Source organism: Accipiter gentilis, chromosome 1 (genome assembly GCF_929443795.1).
Source record: "Accipiter gentilis chromosome 1, bAccGen1.1, whole genome shotgun sequence".
NCBI lineage: Eukaryota > Metazoa > Chordata > Aves > Accipitriformes > Accipitridae > Astur > Astur gentilis.
Genome location: NC_064880.1, coordinates 29,351,286 through 29,378,359, shown reverse-complemented (window position 1 = coordinate 29,378,359; position 27,074 = coordinate 29,351,286). Strand labels below are relative to the sequence as shown.

General features: G+C 38.5%; 1 protein-coding gene across 1 annotated transcript in view; it reads right to left on the bottom strand.

Annotated features, from left to right (window-relative positions):
• Positions 1-27,074, bottom strand: part of PDE11A (phosphodiesterase 11A) — a 143,422-nt gene that overhangs the window by 103,709 nt on the left and 12,639 nt on the right. Inside the window, exon 2 of the mRNA XM_049808666.1 lies at positions 21,740-21,898. Within this exon, the coding sequence (XP_049664623.1) occupies positions 21,740-21,898 (159 nt within the window). The remainder of the gene's footprint in view (positions 1-21,739; positions 21,899-27,074) is intronic.

Genomic DNA, 27,074 nt, shown 5'->3' with positions numbered 1-27,074 from the left:
AGTGTCTGAGAGCTCTTTGGATGTGAGCTGCTGTCCATTCACACAGGTGCCAATACAACTGGCTAATAGTATTGAGCCCAATTATTTGTGTTATCCTGCATAATATAAAATATAGCTGGGGTCCTAATTCAATAGCATTAAAAGACACACAGAGAATTAAAACATCATGTGGAAAACTAATTGCATTTGTCACAAAGAATAACATAGTGCTCCCTGCAAATTAGAAGATGGATATTAAGCTAAGGGGAACAAATTCTGGCCTTTACTTCCCCAGTCCCAACTCAGGAGACCACTGACACCTCCTCTTCTCCCTAAGTCATAGGAGAAGATGCATATAGGTGGAAAGCAGACATACACAGGTGAGAACTGTATGCATAAGCGGATAGCAGAGTGCAAGGTGGCATTTGGAGTTCTTACAGACTGAAGAGACAGCCCAGAGAAGCTGCAATAAATTAGACTTGCTGAGTTTGACTGTTCCAATGTCTACTAAACATTGCAGTGACCTCCAGAGTACCAAACAATCAAAAAATTTAAAAAAATAATTAAAACAATCCCTCATTGGTCTACCTCCAGGCTGAGGTCTCTTATCATGCTCCTGCCAGGTACAACAGATTCGAAGTGAAGGACTGCAGATTTGAACCAAACTCTGTGCTTGGTATCCTCTCAAGTCAGTAGAAGTTACAAGTAACTTCAATATAAAACCTTGTCCCCCACAAATCTGCTGTGTTGTATAACTCAGTTGCATGACACCTTGAACATAATTTAAATATTAGTTATTTATTATGGCTTTATTAACAACCTGACAGAGGTATACCTATTCCCTTCACTAATTTAAAAAAATGAAAAAATCTGTTTCAAAAAAAACCACACAGTAAGGGAAAACAAATGACAGTGGAAGATAATAGTGAAAGCTTCTTGAAATAATGTACATAGATTTAACACTGGGTTCCTATTATCCTCAGTATGGTTACATTGCTATGCCTGTGCAGCACTGAGTAATATTTTGTTACTACATTTTAATAATACTGCTGACAGGGCATAATTTATCAATAATGTCTTTTTTCCTTTTGCAAAAGAATACAGCTGTATTTGTCCAGTCAAGGGAAATTTCCTGCCCCAGAGAATCCACATGCCTCCACAAAAGGAAGGAAAAACTTTTTTCGTGTGAATCAATGTCCATGTCAAAAAGAGTACAAGAAAAAAAGGTATATTGAAATATGCTGATCCAAAAAACATGAACTGGGAACAAAACAGAATTTATGGAACCCGCTACAGAAAAAACAAAGTATTCCAAAGACGTAGCTTTAAGAATACTTCCTGAAAACACTAACCATGTTAATCCAGCAAAAGAATTAACACAATTGTTTTTTTCATTTTGTTGGGGTTGTTTGTTTGTTAAGTACTAAACTATAATGCAGTTAAGTACTTAACTATATAGTTAAGTACTAAACTATAAGGAAAACACATAGTATGTTTTTGATAGAAAAGAATCTTGAATGCTCTATCAGGACCCTTCTGTATTGCAACCACTAACATACAACTGCATTAATGCAAATGTGGCAAAGGCACCTATTTATCTTTCTGTCCCTGGAAAGACTAGATCCAGCTTTTGGCCTAATGCTACCATCCTGTGACTGCCTGAGCCAGCTCGATCTGCAACCCTGGTCTAGTTCTTAGAGAAGAGTTTGCCACTTCTACAGTTTCTCAACTATGACTACTATTATGTGATTTTTCTTCTTCCCTTGATGTTCCTTTCTGTGGCCTACTTTCAAGTGAAAAATTTATAAAGCACCAAAGTTAAATTCCCTCAAAGTGTCCAAAAGGTCTACGGAAGCCTACTAAAAGGTCGTCAGACATGTATCTATGATACTCCATCTGTCATTTTTGTAATACTTCCTAACATCTCTTTGAGGAAGCTGCCTTCTGCTCACTGTCTGTACAGCACCTACTGTACTGGGGTCTTGGGCCCATAAGTGGGGCTTCTAGGTTAAATAAATAAATAAATAATGGATGGGGACACATGAAATATAGGCACACTTTAAAAAAAGATAAACCTATGATGTACCTAAAAAAGCCAAGGATTCATCATCTCCGTAACAGTTGTACTGAAAATTTTCTGATTAGATGTAGGACTTCTGTTATTCTCTTGAGAGAATGTAAATAATTACCTAAGTTGTTCGATGTATTACATGTGATTTCCTAAAAAGAAATCACAACATATAAGAGAATTTAGTTTAGGCCTGTTCAAGAGCAGCACATATTAATGATGACACAAAACACACAGTATCTTTATTTACAGGTTTGTCTTGGAGCTTGCACACAATGAATACCTGAGAAGGAGCTGCGTTGCCCAGAAATGAAGTCTTGCCATGCCAGACCCCAATCTTGTTTAACTGTGGCAGCACCCAATGCCAAGGCTCAAACCCTGGATTCCACATCTTTAGTTAACTGGTGAATTTTACCTAGAGTGTATTTTACCTGGAGCACTTTCCAGCATTCAAGGGCTGGCTAAGAATCCCATATAGACATAGTGATTACATCGAAGCACAGAGTTAAATTCAGGATCTCCTTGCAGCAATCCTCTGCAGAAAAGGTGGTGGCTAATAACAATAGTTCAGAGAGCTAAAAAAACCCACAAGATAAACTGGGGACTCTACCCAAGAAATAAATGGCATCATTTCCATTTCTACCTGAAAAACAAGTACAGCATCAGTAGTATTTGCTAAATAGTTTAAATTGTTTAAACAAAAAAGACTTAAGGGTCTTAAAAACACATTAGCTTCCATATCAGAATTATTACCTTTTATTTTGCTCTTTTAAGCAGATACAATATCCCAGAGCACTTAGACAACCCAGTTAGGCAGACCAACATATCTCTTTGTTTTATGGATTGCCTCTTTTTGACTATTTAATATCACTCCCTCTCATCTATACCCCTACCCCTCAATTTAACGTAGGACAGGAGGTGTTCTCATCTTTAGAACACAAAACACAAATTTGGGGTTCTGGAAAAGGCATTAATGTTCGGGTAATCTAAGCTGCCAGCTACATACAAAAAGGAAGAATGAAGAGGTGACTCGCGGCAGAACTTCATAAGCTTGCATGAAACCTTGTTACCACTTGTCTGAAACTTGTTACCACAGTTACCACTGCTGCAGATAACTATGGCTGAGGGATGAGAGGTCAAAAAACAGAACGTTAGAAGTTTTTTAAAACGCTAGTTCAAAGAACCAACTACCTGAAATATTTTTGCACTTAGCGTGTCCTGACAAATGCTTCCCGAAAGCTGACCAAAACATGACAAGAAAAAAATTAAGATACATTTGTATCCTAATTTCCAAGAAGAACAAACTGAAGTTATCACAAATTTTGCCTCTTAAAAGGGGTGTGTGAAAGCAAACATTATCCTACTAAAATTACTGAGGTTTTGCCTATTATTTCAAGACAATTTTTCAACAACTAAAGTTACCCTATATACAAAGCTCAATTTATATCAGGGTTGACTTGTTGGTTCTTTAGGTTTGGTGGTTTGTTTTTTTTTTCTCCCCTTCCTCCTTTTTTGTCCACATTACATTCCTTCTCCTTGCATATCTACAGGTATACAACCAGCCCCTCAGCTATGCTATTATTTAGACTGGCAAGCAGAAGAGAACCTACCATCCTGTGTTGTCTATCTGCACCACAGATGCGGTGATATGCGTTCTCCACTACTGCTATTGTGATCAGAATTGTTTCTCTTTGTATCTGGTGGATGCTTTCCCTTTTTAAGTTTCTGCTTTTGTTTAATACATGAGCAGCACTTATGCTGATCTGTCTTACAAAGTGCTCCACTTTGTCTTGGCATGGGATAGTCATCACTTCCATACTTCCCACATACTCTCAATTTTCCTCTTTATTTTTTAACTTTTTTTTATTAGATATTGTGCCTACAGTTGTTTTGTTGGTGGGTTTTTTTAGTGCTGTATCTTTCATTTGCACTGCTACCTTTAGATTCCTGCATGACAAGGATGAGTAAGACAGAAAGCGAGGAGAAAATCCCTTTGTATTGCAGAAAAATAAAACAGTATTACATGAATAAAAATTAAATTCAAACACAGATAGGACAGCAAAACAAAGGAAAAATTTTTAAAAAACCCTAAAATAAAACAGTAAAATGTCTTAATAAGAAAGGCTCAAAAAGAACGGATCTACTGCATTGTACACCATCTAGATCAATTAAACTTAGTTGTTCCTATCTGCAAATAATTTAGTGGGGACATAGGGTATTCTACCTCCTTGCATCCACTTCTAGTAATATCTGAAAGTGGAGACACATAATGCTGTATGACAAACAGTGCCAGACTGCAATAACCTCCAGCTTTCATTGGTATAAAATCTAGTAGTCCTTTGAACATGCAGAAGTTCTTATAACACTGAAAGTTTTTATGGAATGACCTTTTCTACCACCATGTTCAGTGTCTGAATGAGAAGTGATACATGCTGAACTCTACGAAACAGCATTTCTGTTGAGAATCTTACCCCTTTCACAATTGCACCCATCTGCACAAAGCTTATGGAGAAAACAGACATCAGCAAAAGGACAGCAACAGACTAAGAAAAAGGCTACACACTGAGGGAAGACAGGCTTCATGTACAGCACCAGGGTACACTGCCTGTTGCAAAAAGGATGATACAGCTGTTGAAGTGGGAGAAGAAAAAAGAGAGAGATGTAGAATGAGCCATAAACTAGAAAGCAGAATGACAAAATTCTGAGGATGCAATTTAAAAAAAATTTTTTTTTTTTAACCACATGGACAGCATTGGGCTCCTCACAATACCCATGATGTGTATCCAGCCATGTACACCGCCAGCTCACAGCCAAAAGTTAAGGCTTCCTTTCCAGAACTTTGGTGTGCAATAGCTTGACAAAGAAAATATTTCCAAACATAGTTTGAGAAAAATATATTTTGAGTAGATTAAAAGAAAAAAGGCAAAATTCAAAGGAGTTTCTGCCCAAGGAAAAAAAATCAGCATAGAAACTTTCACCTTAAACATCTAAAATGGGATAAAGCTATAAATAATTGAAAAATTATCCTGTGGGAAAATGTTCAGCTACTTTCAGCATCCAACAAAAGAAAAGGTTGTTCAATTTTTAATTGCCAGACTGAAGCATCAGTGTATGTAGATAGACTGGATAACTTTGTGGATGAACAGGGAGGCAGCTGTTGAGTGCAAGGCATTTCTTGGATCAAGGCTATTTTTGAGTAAAGATGCCTGAGGTACACTTAAACTCTTGCTTTAGGTGTCTGACTCTATTTTTGGATCAGCTCACCTCCTCATCTTGTCATCTTCAGAACAACATTGAAAAGTGGGAGGCAAATAAGGTCTGAGTCTATGCAACAAAGTCACAGGAGAAGAAATAGCAAAATATTGCTCATAAAGCAAACATAATCCATGGAAAGCTCTGAATGCAGTTGTGAGCACAACTTCAGTTCTGGCAGTTACTAACATTCGAGTACGTCAGTCTACATTAAGTGAAGTCTCAGTTATTCACACGTGAGAAAGATATCAATATCAAAATCATATCATAAGTCGGTTGCAGACAAACTATGGAGCAAAAAAAATCTTGATTTATCTTCCGATGTAAGCACATGGTTTTAGAGAACTAACTCTGCTTCTTCGCTATTACAGGCAGAAAGGAGAGGCCTTTGCAGGTGTTGTCAGAACCAGACATGCAAGTAATGGAGTCAGGTTTATTGAGATTTTGATGTAATACAAAGGGGATGAGAAACTTCAAAGACAACGCTGGTGCCGTAATGCTTTGCAGCCACTTGATGGCAGTGTGAACAGGCCACTTCTACTTACACAATGTGACGGTGAGCGCCGGCCGGCTTCAACCCTCGCCTGGACATGTAAAGCGCTGGTTGGACATGGAGAGCTGCTAACACTTGTAGCATTCTGAGCCTAACGTTGGGCTCTACTGATGTGGGGCAAACGTCTATCAGAAAACGTGGAAGAAGCACGAAGATGGCTAACTTGATTTATATTTAATTAACACTTACAAAACATGCTGCCATCCTTCAGTGCTAAAAAAAGTACTAAAAATACCAGAAACACTAAGCTAAAGAAGAGTCACAACTTATCTTTGGTAGGCACTACTCCAGTTATACGTGCTCATTTAATTTTATATTATGATCACAACCAAGTAGGAATGCAAGCCACTAGAGGGGGTGAGACCCTTTTCTGGTGGCACATGAGTGCTAGAGTCAAAGGCAGGAGTGGAGGTTGCTTTCTCCATCACTTGTTGCTGTGCCCTCAGCCTGGGTCTGCCCCAGCTTTTCACTCCCCCAGCCCTTCCCTTTCTGCATCCACTTCTCCTCTCCCTGCTGCAAAAAACCTGACTTAAAGAGACAACAGTTTCTGCATTCATACATGTGCTTTGGAATGCTTTTTTTACAATCAGCCCATTTTCAGGGTTTTTTGTGTGACAGTAACCACAGGTGAAATCAATAGGGTATCAGCAGCTCTGGTTAATGCAACAGTACCAACTACAAGACCACAAATTTGAGTATTAATTCAGTAGTCCCAACACCAGACTAACAGGGATATGATAACCATGCCATTAGACATGGCAACAGACACTCCCAGCAGCAGCAGTTGCTGCCAGTCAGGCAGAGACCTCCGTCCTCCATGAAAAGCAAAATGCAGTACTGACTCAAAAAATTAAAATATTAAGAGAAAAGTAAATGCAAAATAATTCAATTAAAAAAAGAAAACCAACACAGTTCTGCTGCTATAACTCTGCCATTGTAGAAGATGCATCCAGATACACTATATTCTGGTTATTATTCCTCATACCCGCTTTCACAGTCATATTCACATAAAATCACACTGCCTGATTAACTTAATATCAGAATTACAGCAACTATCCCAGAAATGCAGGTTCTGTTTAAAACAGTATCTCATGGATATTTTTAACAGTTAGATATTTCCAGCTTCAACATTACATTCTACTACAAGCATCTAACACCTAAATTAATCTTTTTAAATGAGCAAAAATAGATCTTAGTGTCTGACTTCACATATCTATTCTTACAAAATCCACAAAACTGACAGTAGAAGCAAAACAGAAGGCTATGCGAATGAGAATAAATCAAATTAGAATCAATCCAGATTATTCTTCTCTAGTTCAGTTTTCACTAAAAGAAAAAGCCCAAGTACCTGATGAAACAATAACTGAAGTATTTTTTTCTAATGTTCAGGACATACTAGTTTAGTATTACCTCAGTGAGGAAGATGATCACCGAGATGACAACTGAGTATTTAGTCAGTGGAAGAATTAATTTTATTGATTAACACACATTAAATCCTCCTTATACATAGAACACAGAGGCTTATAAAATAAGGTTCTCACCATGCTTTTCCAGTATTCTACTCTGAGAGCAGAACCTTATTTTTAGAGAATATGTGAAAAGCTGTAAGAGGTTGAGGAAAAAAAAAAGGAAAAAACCACATCTTTATTCTTCCAAATGTAAACATCAATGCAGCAACTTCAAACCTCGTAAGACTGATAGCTGAGAACATGAAATAAATGCTCAAGCTCATTTCTACAAGCTCTTCAGGTGGCTTACACCTTTTCACATCTCACTGGAATGGCCTCAGTTTCCTGTGTACGGTGATTTCCCAAAACCCATTTCAGAAAAATAAAATGCTTTCATTTGTACATGAACTGCTTGGGCTGGCAGCAACTGTTGAGTTTATCACTCAGTGGTCAGATTTTGTCAGATGTTCATGAGATCACACAAAACCAGAGATCATCTCTCCACTTATAAGGAAAACTACAGTGTCTGCATTGTATGTTTTTCCAAAACTTCAATTAGATGCAGTATTTTGTTGCTCTAATTTGTTAAAGCTTCTTGCCAATCTGCTGGTTTAACACTTCTGCAGGCAGACTTCAGCTTTTTAAGTCACCTACATCCCTACTGCTCTGTCAAATTCTGACAACTTCCTGAAGTTCAGAATTATTTGATATTCTTTATGAGACTAGAGATCAGAATTTACCCTTGCAACAGCTGTATTATTGAGGGCACGTTTCAGCTGCTGTGCATGTCCAGTAGGGTAGCAACAATCTTTGCCATCACTAAGAACCAAAATTTCTGGACACAGAGGATTAAAAGCTCATGACTTTACACCTTGAGTTGAAGGAGAAACCCTGAAACCCTAGGCTAGAGCAAGTTACAAACCTTTGTGATTCAAACACAGAAGCAAGTATGTAGCCCCCACTAACGACACTAAACATGTTTTCCACTGTGTGTGACAGAAAAGGAAAATTCAGATTGTGTTTATGGTAACATCTTGGCAAGCTTCCTTCTTCCAAAGCCTTCTCTCCTTAGTAGGAAGTAGTACTATATTCACAGCTATTCTGCTCTGTAGGACAAGTCTGCAGGGGTTGCTCCAGCTCAAACCACGACACATGGCCCTGCTGTCCTACAAGATATCCCACTGACACCTCACCACATGGCAGCTACAACATCCTCAGCTCTTGGATCTCCACGAGTCTGTGACCACTTGACACTCGCCTCCCCACACTTGGGACTCCACAACACAGCCCTACATACTGGGGCCTGTCCACTACAGCTCCATGGCATTTCCACTCACCTCCCAGTTTAAAATCATGCCACAGCACTGGAGAGCTATTATCATGCCAGAGAGCTATTATCATTGAATTTGCCTTGTAACCATGACACCAGCATCACAAAATTCTAGTCTGTTTTTATACAGCAATAGCCTTTAAAACAAAACAAAACAAAAACTAAACTAAACACCCTCCCCCATCAAGATTTGGTTTTATTCATTCTACCACATAGATAGCAAATTGCCAGCAAATTAATACTAAGGTCAAATTCACATCAAGTTCAGTCCAAAGACCGTAGCCTTGATAGCTGCCAGTATAAGTATTTCTGTTTCACTAAAAACATATGTGGATAAGTATTCTAAGTAAAAGGGTTCCCCACAGACTGAATTGACAATTAAGGTGCTTACTCACAGCTTTCACTAAGCAGTGTTAAATGAAGTGTTCTTCCTAGTGCCCCTGCCTGTATCACTATGCTGTTTACAGGAAATATTTTTCCAAACAGTTTCCTTACCCTGTTAAGAATTACCTGAAGTACACTGCATAACTTCCTTGCTGAAATCCCTGACCACCATTCATGATTATGAACAATGTAGCTCAATTATCTCTGACAGCTGCAACAACATTCCAACTGAAAAACCATCATAATAGTGATTGTTTTAACCCTAGTTTAGTGTTTGCCAGCTAGGCAAGAGATGCAAAATCATTATCATTAGTTAGTTAAACTACTTCAGCTTTCATAATCCTAGTCAGTGCTACTCTGGAACATGTAATCTTGTTGACTAACTTTCACTAGTGACCTGGTATGTTTCTCATGCTTTGTTGCAAGGGGGTTTGGGGGTTTGGTTTTTTTGTTGTTGTTGTTTGGGTTTTTTTAATTAAAAACACACCACTTCCTAACATCCACAATTCAGGGAGCTATGGAATCTTTTGTAAGAACAGTAACAGGTTTTGCTAAAATTAACAATCAGCAAAGGGGACTAGGTAGGTTAGATGATGAACAAAACTTTTTTTCTTTTAATGTTCTGGTAATGCAGTGACATCAAGATGCCAACAAGCAACGAAGACCTGCCATGGCTGTCAAAAACAGTTCTGGGTATACATGACAGGTAGTTTTAAAACCCTAAGAAAAGTGCAGTTCTTGGTTTTTCAGGCTAGAGTGCACAAAAAAAAAAAGGTTCAAATGCCTTCTACTTCCTTCTACTTCTCCAGACATGGGAAGTACTGACTGTCACAGCAGACTGGAGGCACTGCCCAGGGCTCTGGGGAGCAGGCACCCCTCCTGCCAAAGCAGACAGCTGACTGCAAGAAAGACTGTCACACCAGGTGGGAAGTCCACAGCTTTTAGAGACTGAAGATTTTTAGGGCAAAACAATTGGCATGAAAATGAATAGGGAATGACTCTTCACAGTGTTCATTAAAAGCAAAACAAGGTGGACGAACATGAAGTCACATGGAAGTTCTTCACACAATGTGCAGGATATTGTGAAACCTAGAAAGTTGTCTTGCTTCAAGAAATGCCTGAATAAATTCATAAGTAGAAAACCTCTAGGGTAGTATTAAATATAAAGATACCATGTCTAGCCCTGAGATACAAATCATGGGAAACTGGTGAAGTACACGAGAGAAACACCATCCTGTGCTTGCCTCATCCCAGGCATTTGGTTTCAGGAGCTGACAGAGAAAGGTCATTAGATTAGACAAACCTTTCATCTGAGGTGGCCAATCTTTTCTTATGTTCCTATGAAAGAAGAGGACAAGAGTTTTATTCATTTGTGGCCACAGAATTAAGGAGCCATTTTCCCAGATATAGGGGAAATGCATCCCTCTACATTCCTAGATGGCATTACAGCTACACTGCTGCTTACATACTCCAACTGCTGGCGTGCAGACATTAATTTCTCAGGCCAGCAATTGCAAAGATAGCACAAAAGAGGACCAAGTTCCTTCTAATGTACAATCAAGAGTTCACCAATTATAGACCAGTTACACTTTTGCAAATCAAGGACAGCAGGAAGGCACAATTTTCATGGAGATGAGAAATCTTATATGTAAGGCTGGGACTATTAAAGAAACAGCTGAAACCAATTTTTGTAAAATTGTTGTGGTGTTTTCTAACCAGATCTGACCAGATTACAACTGCTGCATGGAAAGGAAACATTCAACAAGGCTTCAAAAGCTCAGGCTAAGCTCAACAAGAGGGAAAATAACTTCCTTACTATAAAGTAAGAATACTGAAAATGGAAAGTCTGATAGTACATATGGAACCACCTAATGCCATTTTTAGAACTGTTTCACAAGAGAGACCACTGTAAAGCAATTTGCCCAAGGGCATACCGTGACTCAGTGCTAGAATGACAATACTTTTAATTAGTTTCTTATGAAGCCTGTAATAACATGTTGAAAGTCACAGGCTGACTTAACTTTCAGCAAAATGATTTGCTAAGCAGTTTTCAATACCTTGTCATGTAACCTATAGCTACAGAGAGGCTCAGCATCACTATTCCAGTGGGAAATACTTTTGATGGCAGGAACTGCTGTATGAACATTTCATTCTGCTTCAGGAAAGATAAGCAATTCGCAGGAGATGCAAAATGCTATTTTCTAGAAGTATATGAAGCCTTGAAATTATTATGAAGAACAGCTATGGAGAACTGAACAGACTGACAGAAGTTCAGAAAACACTTCACTAGGGACAGAGTCTTCCCATCCAGCCTAGAGGGCACGTCTCCAGTAATTGTCAGAAATGAGGCTTCACCAGCTGCCAACAAGAAAGGTTTCCTTTTACGTACCTCCATAACAAGTGCAGGTTTCACTTGAAGCAAACAAGATTTTTTTAATGACCCATTTGATCAAAATAATTTAGTTGGTTTAAGGGAGTTTTGCCAAGAAAAGGACAACTGAAGGTAAAAAACTTTATTCCTTATGTAATGCAATAACATGGTTTTCTCCAGAAAAAAAAAAAGCTTTTCTAGTCAATTCCTTATGTAGACAGTACCCAAGAGTTATACTGTAACGCAAATACACATCATAGCCCTCAGACTATTTTGTGGCAGGCTTTCTTTCTGCTGACAGATGAACCAAACAAAATTCTAATCCTCCTAAGCCTTTGTATTGTTGTTCTGGTATTCAAAGCATTTAAGTGAAAATTCTATTAATATAGTATCAATAAAAAAGACAAAAATAATATTAACATCACAGTTTCTAGTTACTGAAGTGTCTGAAAATTACCATCAGAACTGCAGAACTCTGGCTTATAGGCTTTCTGTTGAAAACTTCATGCCATTCTGCTTCTCATTGAAGAATGTACTGTGGCTGCACAAAGGCATCCATGATCATAGCATTTTGTTACATTATCAGTCTTCCTGTGACATCTGCTCATGTGTTTGACCAGTAAAGATCTGGACTCCTTTCTCCAGGCCTACTGCAACCCCTTGTGAATACCAATAAAAGAGGAAAACAGAGCACAAGCTCCAGGGCTATTTTTATGCTTCAGAATTTGCAGGAAAACCCAGAAGTCTCTTAGCAAGACCCACAGTACTACTGAATGCTTCATAATTAGTGTCTTTAATGGATCACTTACCCTCATAACTCCATTGGAGTTTTGTCAAACAGGGACAAAATTAATAAAAATCATTACAAGTACAATTTTTGATAATAAGACTGAACAAAGCATGAAGCAAAGCAGCAATATGTGTTCTCAAATGCTGCATTAGATACAAATACTTGATGCCCTCACATCCAAAGAAAAGGGCTTTGATTTCCTAGGAAATCAGTCAGACTGCTTCCACAAATTGCCAAACAGAGCAGTAAAAAACCTTAACTGAGGCTGTAAAGCACTGCCTGTTGCCATCAGCCTGTTGAAGGCTCAGGGCTCTGCGTGTCTCTGAAAACATCTTAAGTCCTTATGCAGTTGCACAGCCTGCCTTACAATAACCACTACAATGCTACCTTGGTGACTCTCTAATCCACTTGAAGTAGTTCATCCAAGAGACATGAAGATTATCTAACATATCTACTGGATCAATTTAACATAACCTGCGCATAACTGGGTACATAAAAACAGCAGCTCCCATACTATGATTAGATTCAACACAGTTGTTGTAGAGCTAAACAGAGATTAGGCCCAACACGGGAAGAAATGCATACAGGGTTCTGGTACCAACCAGATTGTTTTGACCACAAGCATCTAAAATATTATGAAAGCTTTATTCTGTCTCGTGACTCTTTGTATGACTCAGTTTCCAGGACTGACTACGATTTCTAAATTTGATCAGTTTTTTCAAGCTCAGAGGCAACTTCAGACTCCAGGCAGCTGACAAAACATCTCCTAGAAAAAAAAAATTAAACAACTCAAGGGAGACTCTGACCTTTGTTGTGTTAGGGGGAGGTTCGTCATAACAACCTCTCCAGTTTCCTGACTTTTCAAGGAGTCAAACAGTCATCTTTTTTATGTCTAGTGAATAGAGATATCTCAGAGAGGTGTTTGATCTACAGCACAGTCTACCACAGAAACTCTATCCAGCCTATTGAAGCCTGTTTGCATCTAGTGGAAGGGTACAGAAGCCAGAACAGATCCTTAACCAATTTCTTTACAGTGCTCTGACCTGGATGAATTTAAGCTTCATAAAATCGACTTGGGGGGGGTCTGCATTTACTGAAATGCTCCCCTGGTAGAAATGGATGGAGGTCTGATGTTTAGAAACCAATGAAGTCAGAGATTCTTCCATTTAGTTTATTGAGCTTTTAGTCAAATACTACAAACATTAGCCAAATGACAATCCAGGTTTAAAGACAAGAGCTGTTATTCAGGTCTCTCCATATTAATTAAGAGGATACAAGCACAGGAAATATGGGAAGAGCCAACAGGTTCAGATTCCTGCTGGCAATTGTGGGAAGAATCCAGATACCTTCCTCACTCTTACCATCATACAAGACAAGAACAAAATCCCAGTCCCCACAAAAAAAACCATGAAAATCTTCACTGAACTGTTCTATAGAGAAACACTTCCTGATGCCAAATATGATAATGTGTTTATTTAGAATCATAGAATGGTTTGGGTTGGAAGGGACCAACCCCCTGCCATAGTCAGGGACACCTTCCACTAGACCAGGCTGCTCAAAGCCCCATCCAACCTGGCCTTGAACACTTCCAGGAATGGGGCATCCAAAGCCTCTCTGGGCAACCTGTTCCAGTGCCTCACCACCCTCACAGTAAAGAGGTTTTTCCTAATTACTAATCTAAATCTACTCCCTTTCAGTCTAAAGCCATTCTCCCTTGTCCTATCACTACATGCCCTTGGAAAAAGTCCCTCCCCAGCTTTCCTGCTATAAGATCTTCCTGAAGCCTTCTCTTCTCCAGGCTGAACAACCCCAACTCTCTCAGCCTGTCTTCATAGGAGAGGTGCTCCAGCCCCCTGATCATCTTCACAGCCCTCCTCTGGACTCATTCCAGCAGGTCCTTCTTATGTCAGTGGCTCCAGAGCTGAACACTGTACTCCAGGTGGTGTCTCACAGGAGTAGAGGGGTAGAATCACCTCTGTCAACTCGCTAGCCACACTTCTCGATGCAGCCCAGAATGCAACTGGCTTTCTGGACCGCGAGCACACACTGCTGGCTCACATTCAGTTTTCATCCGCTAATACCCCCAAGTCCTTCTCCTCAGGGCTGCTCTCAATCCACTCATTGCCCAGCCTGTATTTGTGCTTGCCTCAATCCACATGCAGAACCTTCCACTTGGCCTTGTTTAACTTCATGAGATTCACACAAGCCCACCTCTCAAGGTCCCTCTGGATGGCATCCCTTCCCTCCAGCGTGTCAACTGCACCACACAGCTTAGTATCATTGGCAAACTTGCTGACAGTGCACTGGATCCCACTGTCTACATTGCCAAAGATGTTAAACAGCACCGGTCCCAATACCAACCCCTGAGGAACACCGCTTGTCACTAGTCTCCACTTGGACATCAAGCTGTTGACTGCAACTCTGAGTGCAGCCATCCAGCCAATTCCTTATCCACGAAGTGATCCATCCATCCGTCAAATCCATGTCTCTCCAATTTAGAGACAAGGATGTTGTGTGGGACAGTATCAAATGCCTTGCACAAGTCCAGGTAGATGATGTCCTTTGCTCTTCCCTTATCCACCGACGCTGTAACCCCATCATAGAAGGCCACCAAATTTGTCAGGCATGATTTGCTCTTAGTGAAGCCATGTTGGCTGTTACCAATTACCTCCTTATTTTCCATGTGCCCTAGCATAGTTTCCAGAAGGATCTGCTCCATGATCTTGCTGGGCACAGAGGTGAGACTGACTGGCCTGTAGTTCCCCAGGTGGTCCTTTTTTTCCCTTTTTAAAAATGGGGGTTATGTTTCCCCTCTTCCAGTCAGGGCGGACTTCCCCAGATTGCCACAACTTCTCAAATATGATGGATAGTGGCTTAGCCACTTCATCCGCCAGTTCCCTCAGGACCCGTGGATCCATCTCATCAGGTCCCATGGACTTGTGCACCTTCAGGTTCCTTAGATGGTCTCAAACTTGATCTTCTCCTACAGTGGACAGTTTATTTTCCCAGTCCCTGCCTTTGCCTTCTGTGACTTGGGTGGTGCAGCTGGAAAAGTCATTGAGTACCTCAGTCTTCTCCATGTCCCAGGTAACCAGGTCTCCCATTTCCTTCTGGGCAGGGCCAACATTTTCCCTAGTCTTCCTTTTAACACCAACATAGCTATAGAAGCTTTTCTTGTTGCCCTTAACATCCCTGGCCAGATTTAATTCTATCAGGGCTTTGGCTTTCCTAACCTCATCCCTGCCTGCTCAGACAGTTTCTCTGTATTCTTCCCAGGCTGCCTGTCCTTGCTGCCACTATCTGTATGCTTCTTTTTTGTGTTTGGGTTTGTCCAGGAGCTCCTTGTTCATCCACACAGGCCTCCTGGCATTTTTGCCTGACTTCCTCTGTTAGGATGCCTCACTCCTGAGCTTGGAGGAGGTGATCCTTCAATATTAACCAGCTTTCTAGGCCCCTCTTCCCTGCAGGGCTGTATCCCATGGTACTCCCAAAAGAGTCCAAAGTCTGCTCTCCTGAAGTCCAGGCTAGCAAGCTTGCTGTGCACCCTCCTCACTGCCCTAAGGATCTTGAACTCCACTGTGAAATGGCAGAGTTACTTTGTTTCATGATGGCACCTAGAGGCCTCAAACAGGTACCAAGGATTTAGTGTAGTATGTACCATAAACACATAGCAACAAAGTAGCCCCTGAGCCTAGGAAAATACACATTTATATTTGGAAAAAATACATACTTCACTAAAATATCACTGCAAGACCTTTTAGACGTGTTTCCATACCTCAGATATAAAGATGCCCAATTCAAATATTAACTGCCAGTCTCAAAACAGCGGTATTTATACAGATATGCTTTTGTTGAGTTTCAAGCACATTTATAGAGTTCTGTAATTAAAAAGAAATCTAGACTTTCAGCTTAACTTGAAAGCACGACTGAACATATGCAAGGCACAATCCATTCAAGCATTTGTCAATGCAGTCATTTGGTGCGGTTGGTTGCAAATCAGTGGTGTGAAGCTGCCTCGATAAAACCGATATTCTAGTGACAAATTGTTTTAAACTCCCCCAGCCAGAGAGTTCAGTTACTGTGATTTATTTTAATTTAGATTTGTGCAGCAAGTACTTTTTGAGAACTGTGCCTAATAGACCATTAGAGTTTCCCAGATAGTTGTAGTGCTTCAGCACCTTCATCCTTCAAATGTCTTTGTTATTCTCTGCCTTCTTTCAGTGAATTTATCTCTTGCATTGGGATGCAAGTGACATACAAGCCACATGACACCTTTGAGGATTATGCCAGTTTTAAATAATAGTTTTTGGAGTCTCACTGTCATGCAGATTTTCAGAGAACCAAGGTAGATTTTAGCAGGAGGTCATCACATACTGCAATATATGAAACAAGAAAATTTACCTAATTTGTTTCTTGTGTTCCTTTTTAGTGGACCCATCAAAATAATTTTCAGGTGACTTTTGTAGATTCCACACACTCAGAGATGGGGTCATCATTTTCACAACAGTCAGAGATGCTTGCCTGTTCTGGATCACTCCCTTCCCTCATAGTTTTGTTGTTGTGTTTTGTTTTTTTGTTTTTGTTTGTTTTTTGTTTTTACAGTTGATTACTTCCTTAAGATAAGGAAACCATCCTAACTAACTTTGAAATTGCTACCTGCCAGCGTGACTAAGCCCATCATGTAAAAACTCACAGAAAACAAATCAGCAGGTATACCAAAATCCCTGCAAATCATTCATCACTATGGGAGACACAGCATAGAACATATTTAAACCTTAAGTAATATGGACCAAGACAAGCACATTAAATTGGGCAGTTTAGAATCACAGGGCTGCTTTTAGGAATGTAAGAAATAGAAGTGTTGGAACATGAAAGAACCATATCTTCAAGCCCTCACAAACCAAACGTACACCAGCTGAATCCTGGAATCTGGATGTATACAGTTCTTAATAAAACTATCCTCAGAGCACAGTCAACAAAATGCAATTCTTCCTTTCCCCTCCCAGGAGAGGTCTCACTGCATTCAGACTACTGCTTTTCAGTAAGTCAAGCAGGATTCAATTCAAACTGGCTGTCCTAGTCAATTCAGTTCTTTCAGGCTAGCAGGACATCAGAGCCAGAGAGAACCAGGACACCAGTTTAAGTGACTGTGGAGCTGCTGCTGGTGTTTGTCAAGTCTCTCTGATGACAGACTAGATTTGTTTTGGCACCACATCTCAGAAGACTCTAAAGGCCATACAATAATCTAAACTACAGACTGTCAAACTCTTGTTAGGCTGAGTTTCTCACTAGTCCTGGAACAAGTATGACTCACCAGCAAACAGCACAGATACTTAAATGAATCTTCAGGACAGTAGTGGGAATGCATGCAGGGTACACAGTTCTTTTCAAGGGTTTGGGGTTTTAATCTTCCTACTCTATGTCTGTACAGATGAACTGGTGTCTTCATCTGCAAAATACATGTAAAAGTATATCACCAGCCTATTTTCCCCAAAAGTTACCAATTACACAACATAATACAGTAGTGATGGCTGCTATACAAAACCAATAAGGTATTCTACTATTGTTTGTATCAAACTGGAAATCTCTGAAATCAGCCTCTTCAACTGAGTCGCTGATATTGGGGAGACAAAACACATTGTGAGACAGAACATTTTTCTCTCGTGGTAGTGGCTGTCAAGTCTAGTTCTGCACTTAAACAATGAATTGGCTGAAACATCCCTTACATCAAAAGGAGAAAAGAAATTTGGCAGTGGGAAACAATCATTACATGTGGAAAATTCACTTAGACTCATCATTAGTGCTGTGTTATCATCACCATGGTCAGATATGTAAAAGAAAAACCTGAAAGTTTGCCATGAAAAACAAAACTAGAAAAACTTTGAAATCTAATACTCCATTTCACATATTGCAAAATATAAACTTGGTTACAGCTTGGGAGTATTAAAAACTCTTCAAATCTTAAATATTTTATTTGCTCTTAACTTCCTGAAAATAACTAAGAGTACATAAAAATGATGCTAGCCTCTACTTAATTCTAATTGAAAACATAATTCTTTGTTTCCTATTGACTCAAGACAGTAGTGCCCCCAAGTGACATTTCATTATACAATATAGTCTTGTAGCTTTGTAAAAAACCCAACAGATTTTAATTGCTTCACACAATATTAAGAGGATAGACACTGGCAAACAAGAGTCAGACTTAAATGATACTGACATTTCTTTGAGAGGGCTTGAGGGGCAGGAAGAGGAATAATTTACATTTTCATTTTCTAAGCATTCTGAAGCTGCTAGTTGTTGGAAATAACATCAACATAAAGTTGAATTTACATCTTTTGTCAGCTACTCATCAGGCTTTTCTGCACAAACCATCTCAATACCCAGGTAGATCTTTTCTTATTTTGAGAAGGACTTCCCAGTTTTCACTTGCCCTCTTTCCTCACAACCACTTTTGCTGATATTACAATAAAAAGCCTGTTTGCTAATCCTGCAAGACATTCCCCTGGAAGTGTATGCTCTCTTGCTTCCCAGAGGTATATGATGCTTTCTAGGTTACCAGTGAGTGAAGAAACTTAAAAGCACAGATTTGGAAGTAACAGCACACAGATTGCCAGGCCTCATTAAATACCAGATCTATTACAGGGCATGGTAATGGTTATGTTCTCATTTATTTTTCCCATAAATTCTACATGTCAGAACCCATTAATATATTCTTGAAGAGTTCTAATATACAGGCTTATAATTATAACAGTGATATAAACGACTAGGAAAAATAAAGATGGCAATTGAAGTACAGGCAACTTGCTGATTTTAGTATTTAGCAGTCACTGAATGGAAGCAAATGCCACAGCCTCAGTACTGGCATCAAATATTTACACTAATATGGTCATGTAATACACAATTCACATGTACACAGTTGTTTTGCTAGTTGAATGTATGATAATCAAATGTCATAGCCATGATAAAGGCTGCATTTTAAACCAAATTCCCATTACTCAGACACATAGAGTACTAATAAAAAGTGCAGAAAAAAGCATATTCAGAGAAGGTCTCATTTTGTTTAATTTGCATTTGGCTACCCATTGTAGCATACACTGCCAGATTTGTATTGTGTGCTAATAAGTCAATATTCAACACCCAAGATTTTCAAGAATCAGAAGTAATTCAGAAGCAAACTAAAGGTTACTCAAGTTTAGATAACTTAAATTGTTTAAGTACTGGGTCACTCCAGATGTCCAAAAAAGCAGCATCTGAAAATTGAGAGTTATTTTTAAAGTTGTTTAATTCAAACTACATCACTATGCAGAATCAGTTACACAGACACCTTGCAGAAACAGAAATCTAAAGCTAATTATTTTTATGGAAAAAAGTTTAAAAGCTTTATATAGAAGAGAGAAGTTGTCTTTAATGTGGTGCTAGAATAGGTGATACTGCCGGAGATCGGACCAACTTTCTTCCTTGCTACTCAACACATGTTCAGAAGAAAATATCTAACCAAAAGATGATGCCAAATATACACACTGCAATGAGTATTGTTTTTGTAATTATTTTTTCAATAAAGTTACTAATAGTGTTGGTGTGAAGAATAACCGCAGTTACTCTTTATAAAAGTTTTTTTCAAAAGCTCACTCTACAGTACTATGTAGAAATGGGGAACTGAGTCATCTGTATCATTAGTCTGTCAAACCATAAGCTTTCTTACCATTAGCCTAATTTATCCTCCACTCCTTTTATTTGTTGAATGTATTTTAAAGAACATTATAATCCAAACATGTCTCTTCTTTCAACTTGGATCCAAATGGGTAGGTTTTAATGAGACTGAAGCCTGAAGCTTAACAAGAAGTTAACAAGTAGCTCAAGAGCACATCAGATCAGAATATAATGTTGAAACAGATTTAGAAAAAGCACCAAAAGCAAACACTGGTACACAGCAAGCAAGCTGGCTCTTCAAGTGTAAGTAGGTGCTGCTAAGAAAAGTTGTGCTATGCTAAATAATCTAATAAAAATATAAAGAAATATTTGCTCATAATTGTTTCTATTGAAAGACATATCTGATAACCAACACAAAGTATAAAAATAATCAGTACTCCTTTTTACTCTCAACTTTAATGCACCCACTTAAGATGTCACTTAGCAAAGATTTTCCTACCTGGACTGCAAAAAGTTCCTTCACACACTGAAACTTCAAAAAGTAATTCAATTTTTAATTAATCCCACTGCACAGAAAACCAGAGTATGATTCTGTTAACAGACATAATTCATATAAAGATTCATATTCTTATTCCCACAAAACAATTGTTTCAAACTATGAAATGGTTATGCACAATGATCTAAATGTATTGCTGTAAATATATAACAAGTTAATAATGTAATAACAACTTCTAGTAGTACTCAAAAATACAATTACTATGGTTCCTATGGAGGATGAGTTTGATTTATGCAATATTTCACACCATTTATAAGCCACTATTAGTTTAGCTTTATGATGCATTTTATTCACATCAAGCTATCTTGATTCTAAAAATTATCTCCATTTACTTAGATGAGTCAATGCGACACAATTTTCCCCTTCAAATTGGCATTACTTAACACCCCTTTTGGTCACAGCACAGACATGTCAACATGTATGCAATACACCAACAGTGGCTCTGCATGAAATATTAACTGCCTTTAAATCAACATAAAGAGCTTTCAGGGGCAAATTCTGCCTCTAACTACACTTCCACAAAAATGAGATTTAATACTATTTTAATACACAGAAGTGTATTTCCCTGTTCATGCTTGAAGGAGACTCCATTTCTTTCTCCTGGGCAGAGAGATTTACTGTTCTGTTACTCCCCAGCTTGCTGCCCTCTACCATTCTCTTCCCCAGTCATCTTTTGGCTTCACGCACATTTTCCCTCCACACTCAGCTGTATGCATCTGCATTCAACAGCACCAATTCCTATTTTCCCCTGCTTTCTTTAATTCAAGTCCCCTCCTTGCGGCTCCCTCTATTCTTCTCCCTTTGAGCTCCCTTTACTCTCCAAATTTCACTTCATATACACACCTAGTGCCCTCTTCCTGCCTTCTTAGTCGGTATTTGCAAGTCTCCCATATTTTAGGGTAGCATAAAGTTGTATATGCATAATCTCTAAAATAAAATTTCCTTTGCCTATGCTACAGTTATGTAACTCATGAAGAGCACTAAGAGAAGGTGGTGATTTTTAAAGTCAGCAGGCTTAGGAGTGTCTCTGATAGTTTCCCCCCCCGAACTTGTTCTTACAGGTAAGTTTTTAAAAAATAAATAAGTCTTCCTATTAAGATCTACATGAGAAAAGTCTACATAAGATTGAGAGACCATGAAGTTGAGGTTTCAGCCACAAGATCTCCCACATTTACAGAACAGATACATGTTTTATGTTGAGAACAATAAAAACGTACATTTTATGTTAAGCACCTGTAGAAAACCATAATTAACACAAGTGCTGTGCCATTTACTTATTTGGATTAAATATCTTTAGAAGGGTCTACCGAGTTACAAAAGAAATTAAAAAAAAAATACAAAAGTAAAGGTAATCTTACTTTTTCATCATCATCAGAAAAAGGGGCACCTCCAGGAGTCTTATTTATTGCTTGGGCAACACCAATAATCTCTCCATCACTGTTTCTTATGGGCATGCACAAGAGTGACTTTGTCTTGTATCCAGTCAGTTTGTCAATCTCATCATTAAAGCGGCGATCCTTCAAAAGAAAATAAGGAAGCATTAACATGCATGTCATACATCTAAGCTTTCTTCAGGCAGCAAAGCACTTCATTTTCTCAATGTCTCATATAGTATTTTCAGTAGTGTTATGCTGTTGCTTCTCTGTTATTACCCCATTCCTTATTAGCTGCTTCTCCTCAGTTATGTTACTATGAAAAATAGTTTTCTCAGAGGATCAGTACAAGGTTTACCATTACAGAATTGTATTCACTAAAGTCCCACATTTATACCTCAATTAGAAGAAAGACCTACCTAAACAATCACTACCAAAGCAGCTACCAGGAGAACATGGAAAATTAAGACAAATTAAACATATGAGGAACACAAATAAGAGAAGCGGAAAAAGTGAGACAGACTGCATAACACACTTGGTGCTGAGCTGTGGATGTAAGGAGTTTGGGCCTTGACAAAGAACAATGACTTTGTCTTCTTTATTGCCTCTGGGGCCACTGTAAGTAGAGGGTCCTTCCACAGGTCCATGACAGCAACATAGGCCTTGGCACTGGCCATACACGGTCAGGACCACCTTGCCCTGGCTTCGACAGGCTTCAACACAGATAAGGAAACTATCAGTGGCTAAGGCTGTCACATGGTTCCTGCCCACTACACGTTCACAGGCAGTTTTCAGTTTCTTCAATCTTAACAGACACCAGTTGCTTCACTGTCTCGCTATATTGCTGCCAATAAACTTTCCTAACAGCGAAGCTGTGGGTAACTACATGTCCCTTGCAGGCACTGGCGAGGGCCCCAGACCCTCTGTGCACACACCATAGCTCCTCCAAGGTGCACACTAATGAAAGAGCTGTTTGCAGTTCACCAGACTTATGTTTTCATAGAGCATGAGAAACATGCAAATGTTGGGGTTTGTATGAAAGGATAACAAGCTGCAAAGAGTGCTGTGCCACCTTAATTGAGAATGTGCCACACAGATCTGGTACGTATCAATTTCTAGACTATCCCTGGCTGTGAAGTCACCATGTTTACCCCTGCGTGGAGCAAGGGTGTCCATTAGCCATATACAGCATGGACAGTTGCAGACTTAGAACTTCAATGTAAAATAAGGAGCATATCAGCATGACACTATATTCATCCTAAGTCTCTATCTGTTTTTCAGAAGTTTATGCCAACTCAATTTGATCAGTGATTGAGATGTGCTTACATTCAAGTTGCTCCACTGATCTGTACTTATTCTTCACTGCCTGGTATCTGCACCAAACAAGCACTTCTGAATTTTCTTGTGCATCATAAGTTACAAGCTATACTACCTTGTAACTAGTACATGAGAAATACCAGGAAGAATCAATTTCAGATGGAAATGCTATAGAAACTTGTGACACTGAATTTGTGTTTGTCAGGCTGCTATACTCACACTATGTAAACTATGAAACAATAAAAGACTTTATGGAGAGTGTCTCACAGTACTAACATCCAACTAAATCATCCTGGAACAGGCTGAAAATATATGGGCAAATATCTGGGTAGTCTGAAAGTTCCTGAAATATAGTATACATCAACTAGAGTATTTTTTCATTAATCTGTAGTGCTCTAAGGGGCAAATTTAACAACACAACTCATTAGTGTTAACAGTGCAAGTGAATCCCCACAATAAATGTTTACCCTTATGCTTTACATGTCAAATAGCAATCATTTATTCAAGAATTTTGCAAGTATAATTACTTGTAGTTTTGTCTATTTTCAAATTTTGCTGGCCAAGAATTGTATCCTAATATTATCAGCAAGTTTTTTTATTGTTGTTACATAACTTTTTTTGGCATGATTTCATATGCTTTTGTATCCACTTGCATTTAGTTCTTTTGAAGTGTTAATGCATAATTAACTGTGAAGACTTATCTGTTTAAATTAATCCTTACATAAAATCTCCAAGTCATGACTGAATAAGCTTGCAGTGTAATCCTATTGATCACAAAGCACGCACTTTCTCAAAAAAAAACCCAGAAGACATAATGTAAGCATAAGACCCATCTTACAATAGAACAACATAAATCAACCTCTTGCAACCAAATAATAAAAATGTTTATAACATATGTTGAAGAGTAAAGATACTTCAAAGAGCATCTTGTTATTAGTAACAGCAGCAAGTATTTTGTTATTTTAAATTTTTTCTAAGGTAACGGATGTGCTTAAGGTTACACATACTTATTTAGGGATGTACATAAGAAATAAATGCTCGCATCACACTCAAAGACGACTTCATTTTTCAACACAAAATCCAAATCTTTTATTAAAACTAGAATTGCTCCATACTTCTTTTTGTCATTCCTATTGTATGTGGGGTCACAGTGCTGCACATAGAGTATATTTTTATCCCCAAAACTATTCAGGTACTAAAGTCTTAGTAGTAGTACTGCTATTCCCAATGCATAAAAAAATTTACTTAAGTTGCACTTAGTTCTTCTTCAGATTTGAAACCTGGTTTAGGGGCAACTGACATAACACATGTTACACTAAAGCACTAGAAGTAGTTTCTCATGTCTTCATGAAAACCCAGGAGCTTTAATACTTGTAGGAATTTCAGAATGCAATATATTGTAAAAGATGGTAAACGACCATCTTCAAAAACCTAATTAGTAGTGAAAAAAATACACATAGGTGACAATATTACATCTTGAGATCAAGTTAAATTTGATCACCATTTAAAAAATAGTGCCATCGCTTTATAGAACACTTCTACTGAGTGACACCCAGCAAAGACTGGTATCTAGTGTTAGTAATGTGATCATACATACACACTTATGCTAGACCATGCTGCCACTTCACATCCTTATTCTGCAGACACTCACGGTTTCTCTGTCAAGTAGATGGAGACTCTTTTTGGCCCCGCTTCCATCTGTTGCACTTTAAAATTTAGTACATCAGACTGGTTATGCTGCTAGTATTCCAATGGGGTACTAATGCTTTATCAAAGAAGTACAATAAAACCATAGCTCCTCTTGGAAAATTAAGTACAGGAATGGCCCTATTTTTTTTAAAAAAGAAGCTCCTCCACATGCCAGTATATTTCTCAGCATATAGCTTAGCTCAAGACGTGACTCAAGGAGTATATTGTTTCGATTTGCAGTTTCTTTAACCTTCCTCTGCAAGATAGACACCGCTAGTTACATCTGGAGAAAGATTACTGTGTATACAAGCAGAAGTGTATTAAATATCTTTTCATACAACTTTCTATGCTTGCCAGAATAGTAAGAGGAGCTTATATCATTTTTGACCATTAAACAGTCTTAAGTTTTTCTTAAATACATGAACATTTGTAGTAAGCAAACAGCTGAAAGCAAAACTCAAGTCTTAACAGAAAAATTTCTTTCTATATAGATTGACAAAAACTAAAGAGAACTGAACCAAATATGGGTCATTTGTTTACATGGCAGTGTGTGGAAATCCATTCTCTGGATCAGTACAACTCAAACTGCAAATCTCAAAGTGACTCAAAGTTCAGAAAAGGCAGTGCTAACAGCATCTTTGTTCATCTCGGTAGAGAATAGTCTTCAACGGCACTTCTATCAGCCAGGAAAGGAAATACTGCTATTTACTGGCAGAAGCTCCGTTTCTCCAGGATGAAGTTAGCCTTTATGCTACAGACAATAGTTACAGCCAGTTCTGACTCCCCTAACAGAAGGGAAATAAGCTCTTCCACAAAAATAAGCAGAAGTTTTGTTTCCAAAAGTTTAGACAATACTAGCTGTGAAATAATGTCCATATTTGTCTTGGGTAATGAAAACAGTCCATGCAGTCCTTAATCTAAGATAAGATTTGATTGTGATGAAGACAAGATAATTCATTAGATCTTCACTGATGCTAAAAACTGACACAGTGTTTTTTTCCTGGCAATTTTATTTCTATTTTTAGTTCCCTGTTGTGAATTGCAGAAGCTATAGAAATAGACTGATCTAGTCACCTCAAGAGACATGATTTAGAAATGCTCTGCATTCACTCATCATAAAGATGAACATATACATTTGGCTATTTTATTACTTGTTGCAGTTTTTCATACCTTTCAACCACAAGTAATTAATACCAACTGTGACAGTCATATAGAGTTTATAGAGCTCTTCTACCACAGAGTATCAAGCTCTTAGAACAAAGAAAATAGTATAATAAAAAAAGAACCATTTTAATTCTATAACTTCATTAGGAGTTGTTCTTCTTCGTTAGACCTATTTCTGCCTCTGGAGTATATTAAACAGTCCTTGATTCCATAAAGACCAGATTACTAATATGCAGTCTTTGATAGGGCTTTGATGAGATTCCCTTGAATTATTTGTGCCCAGCTTCCTTAGGAGAACAAAAAACCCCATGATGAATGGTTTTTAATAATGGCATCACGGACCCAGACCTGTCTGATCCTGTGATCTTTCCACATGCTTCTAAATACTTTTATATCAGCTTCAATAGAAGCTGAACTGTTCTACACTGTAGAGAATCCTGCCTAGAAAGGGATGGTTCTTCTACAACAGAAAAAAGATGCAGTGCAATTATCACACAGTAGGCTCCACCAGTGAATAAATTAGACTATTTCTTCAACTACATCTTGGTAACATCTGAACTACTGTTTAGAAATAGCTACTGTTGCTGAAATATTGATAAATCTTTTGTGTTACTGAAGAGACAGTCCCTGCTCTACTACTTTTGTTCAAAACAAAAGTACATGGGGAAACACTGAAATAGCATGCTTTGACTAGTAATATTGTTGTTGATTTACATGCTGTGGGCCTTATAAAAGTAGCAAGCCTTCAAGGCAGAGTTCAACTGAAAAAGGACAGCTGTCAGAGCAAAAGCAAGTTGCAATTCGTTTATCTGAATACGCTCAATTAAGAGAGGTACATTGCTGTAAGACAAAACAGAGGTCTGGGATAAAAATTAGGAAGATGTTTTCATGTTTATCTGAAAGTTTCTTTTGTTTAGGTAGCAAGATTCACTGTAGTGGGTATTTTAATCTCATTGTAATTTACATTCTTGTGGCATATGTAGTCATTGCCTTTTCAACAGGCCTCAAGATTAATACACAAAGAGCTGTTGGACCTGCAGTGTGTGGCAGCACACAGGACAGGGGCTTGTGAACCTGTCTGAATTGGATATATACAGGACAGCTGCCAGTGTTTGGAACAGGTTTAATGATGAGCTATCAATCCTGTGTT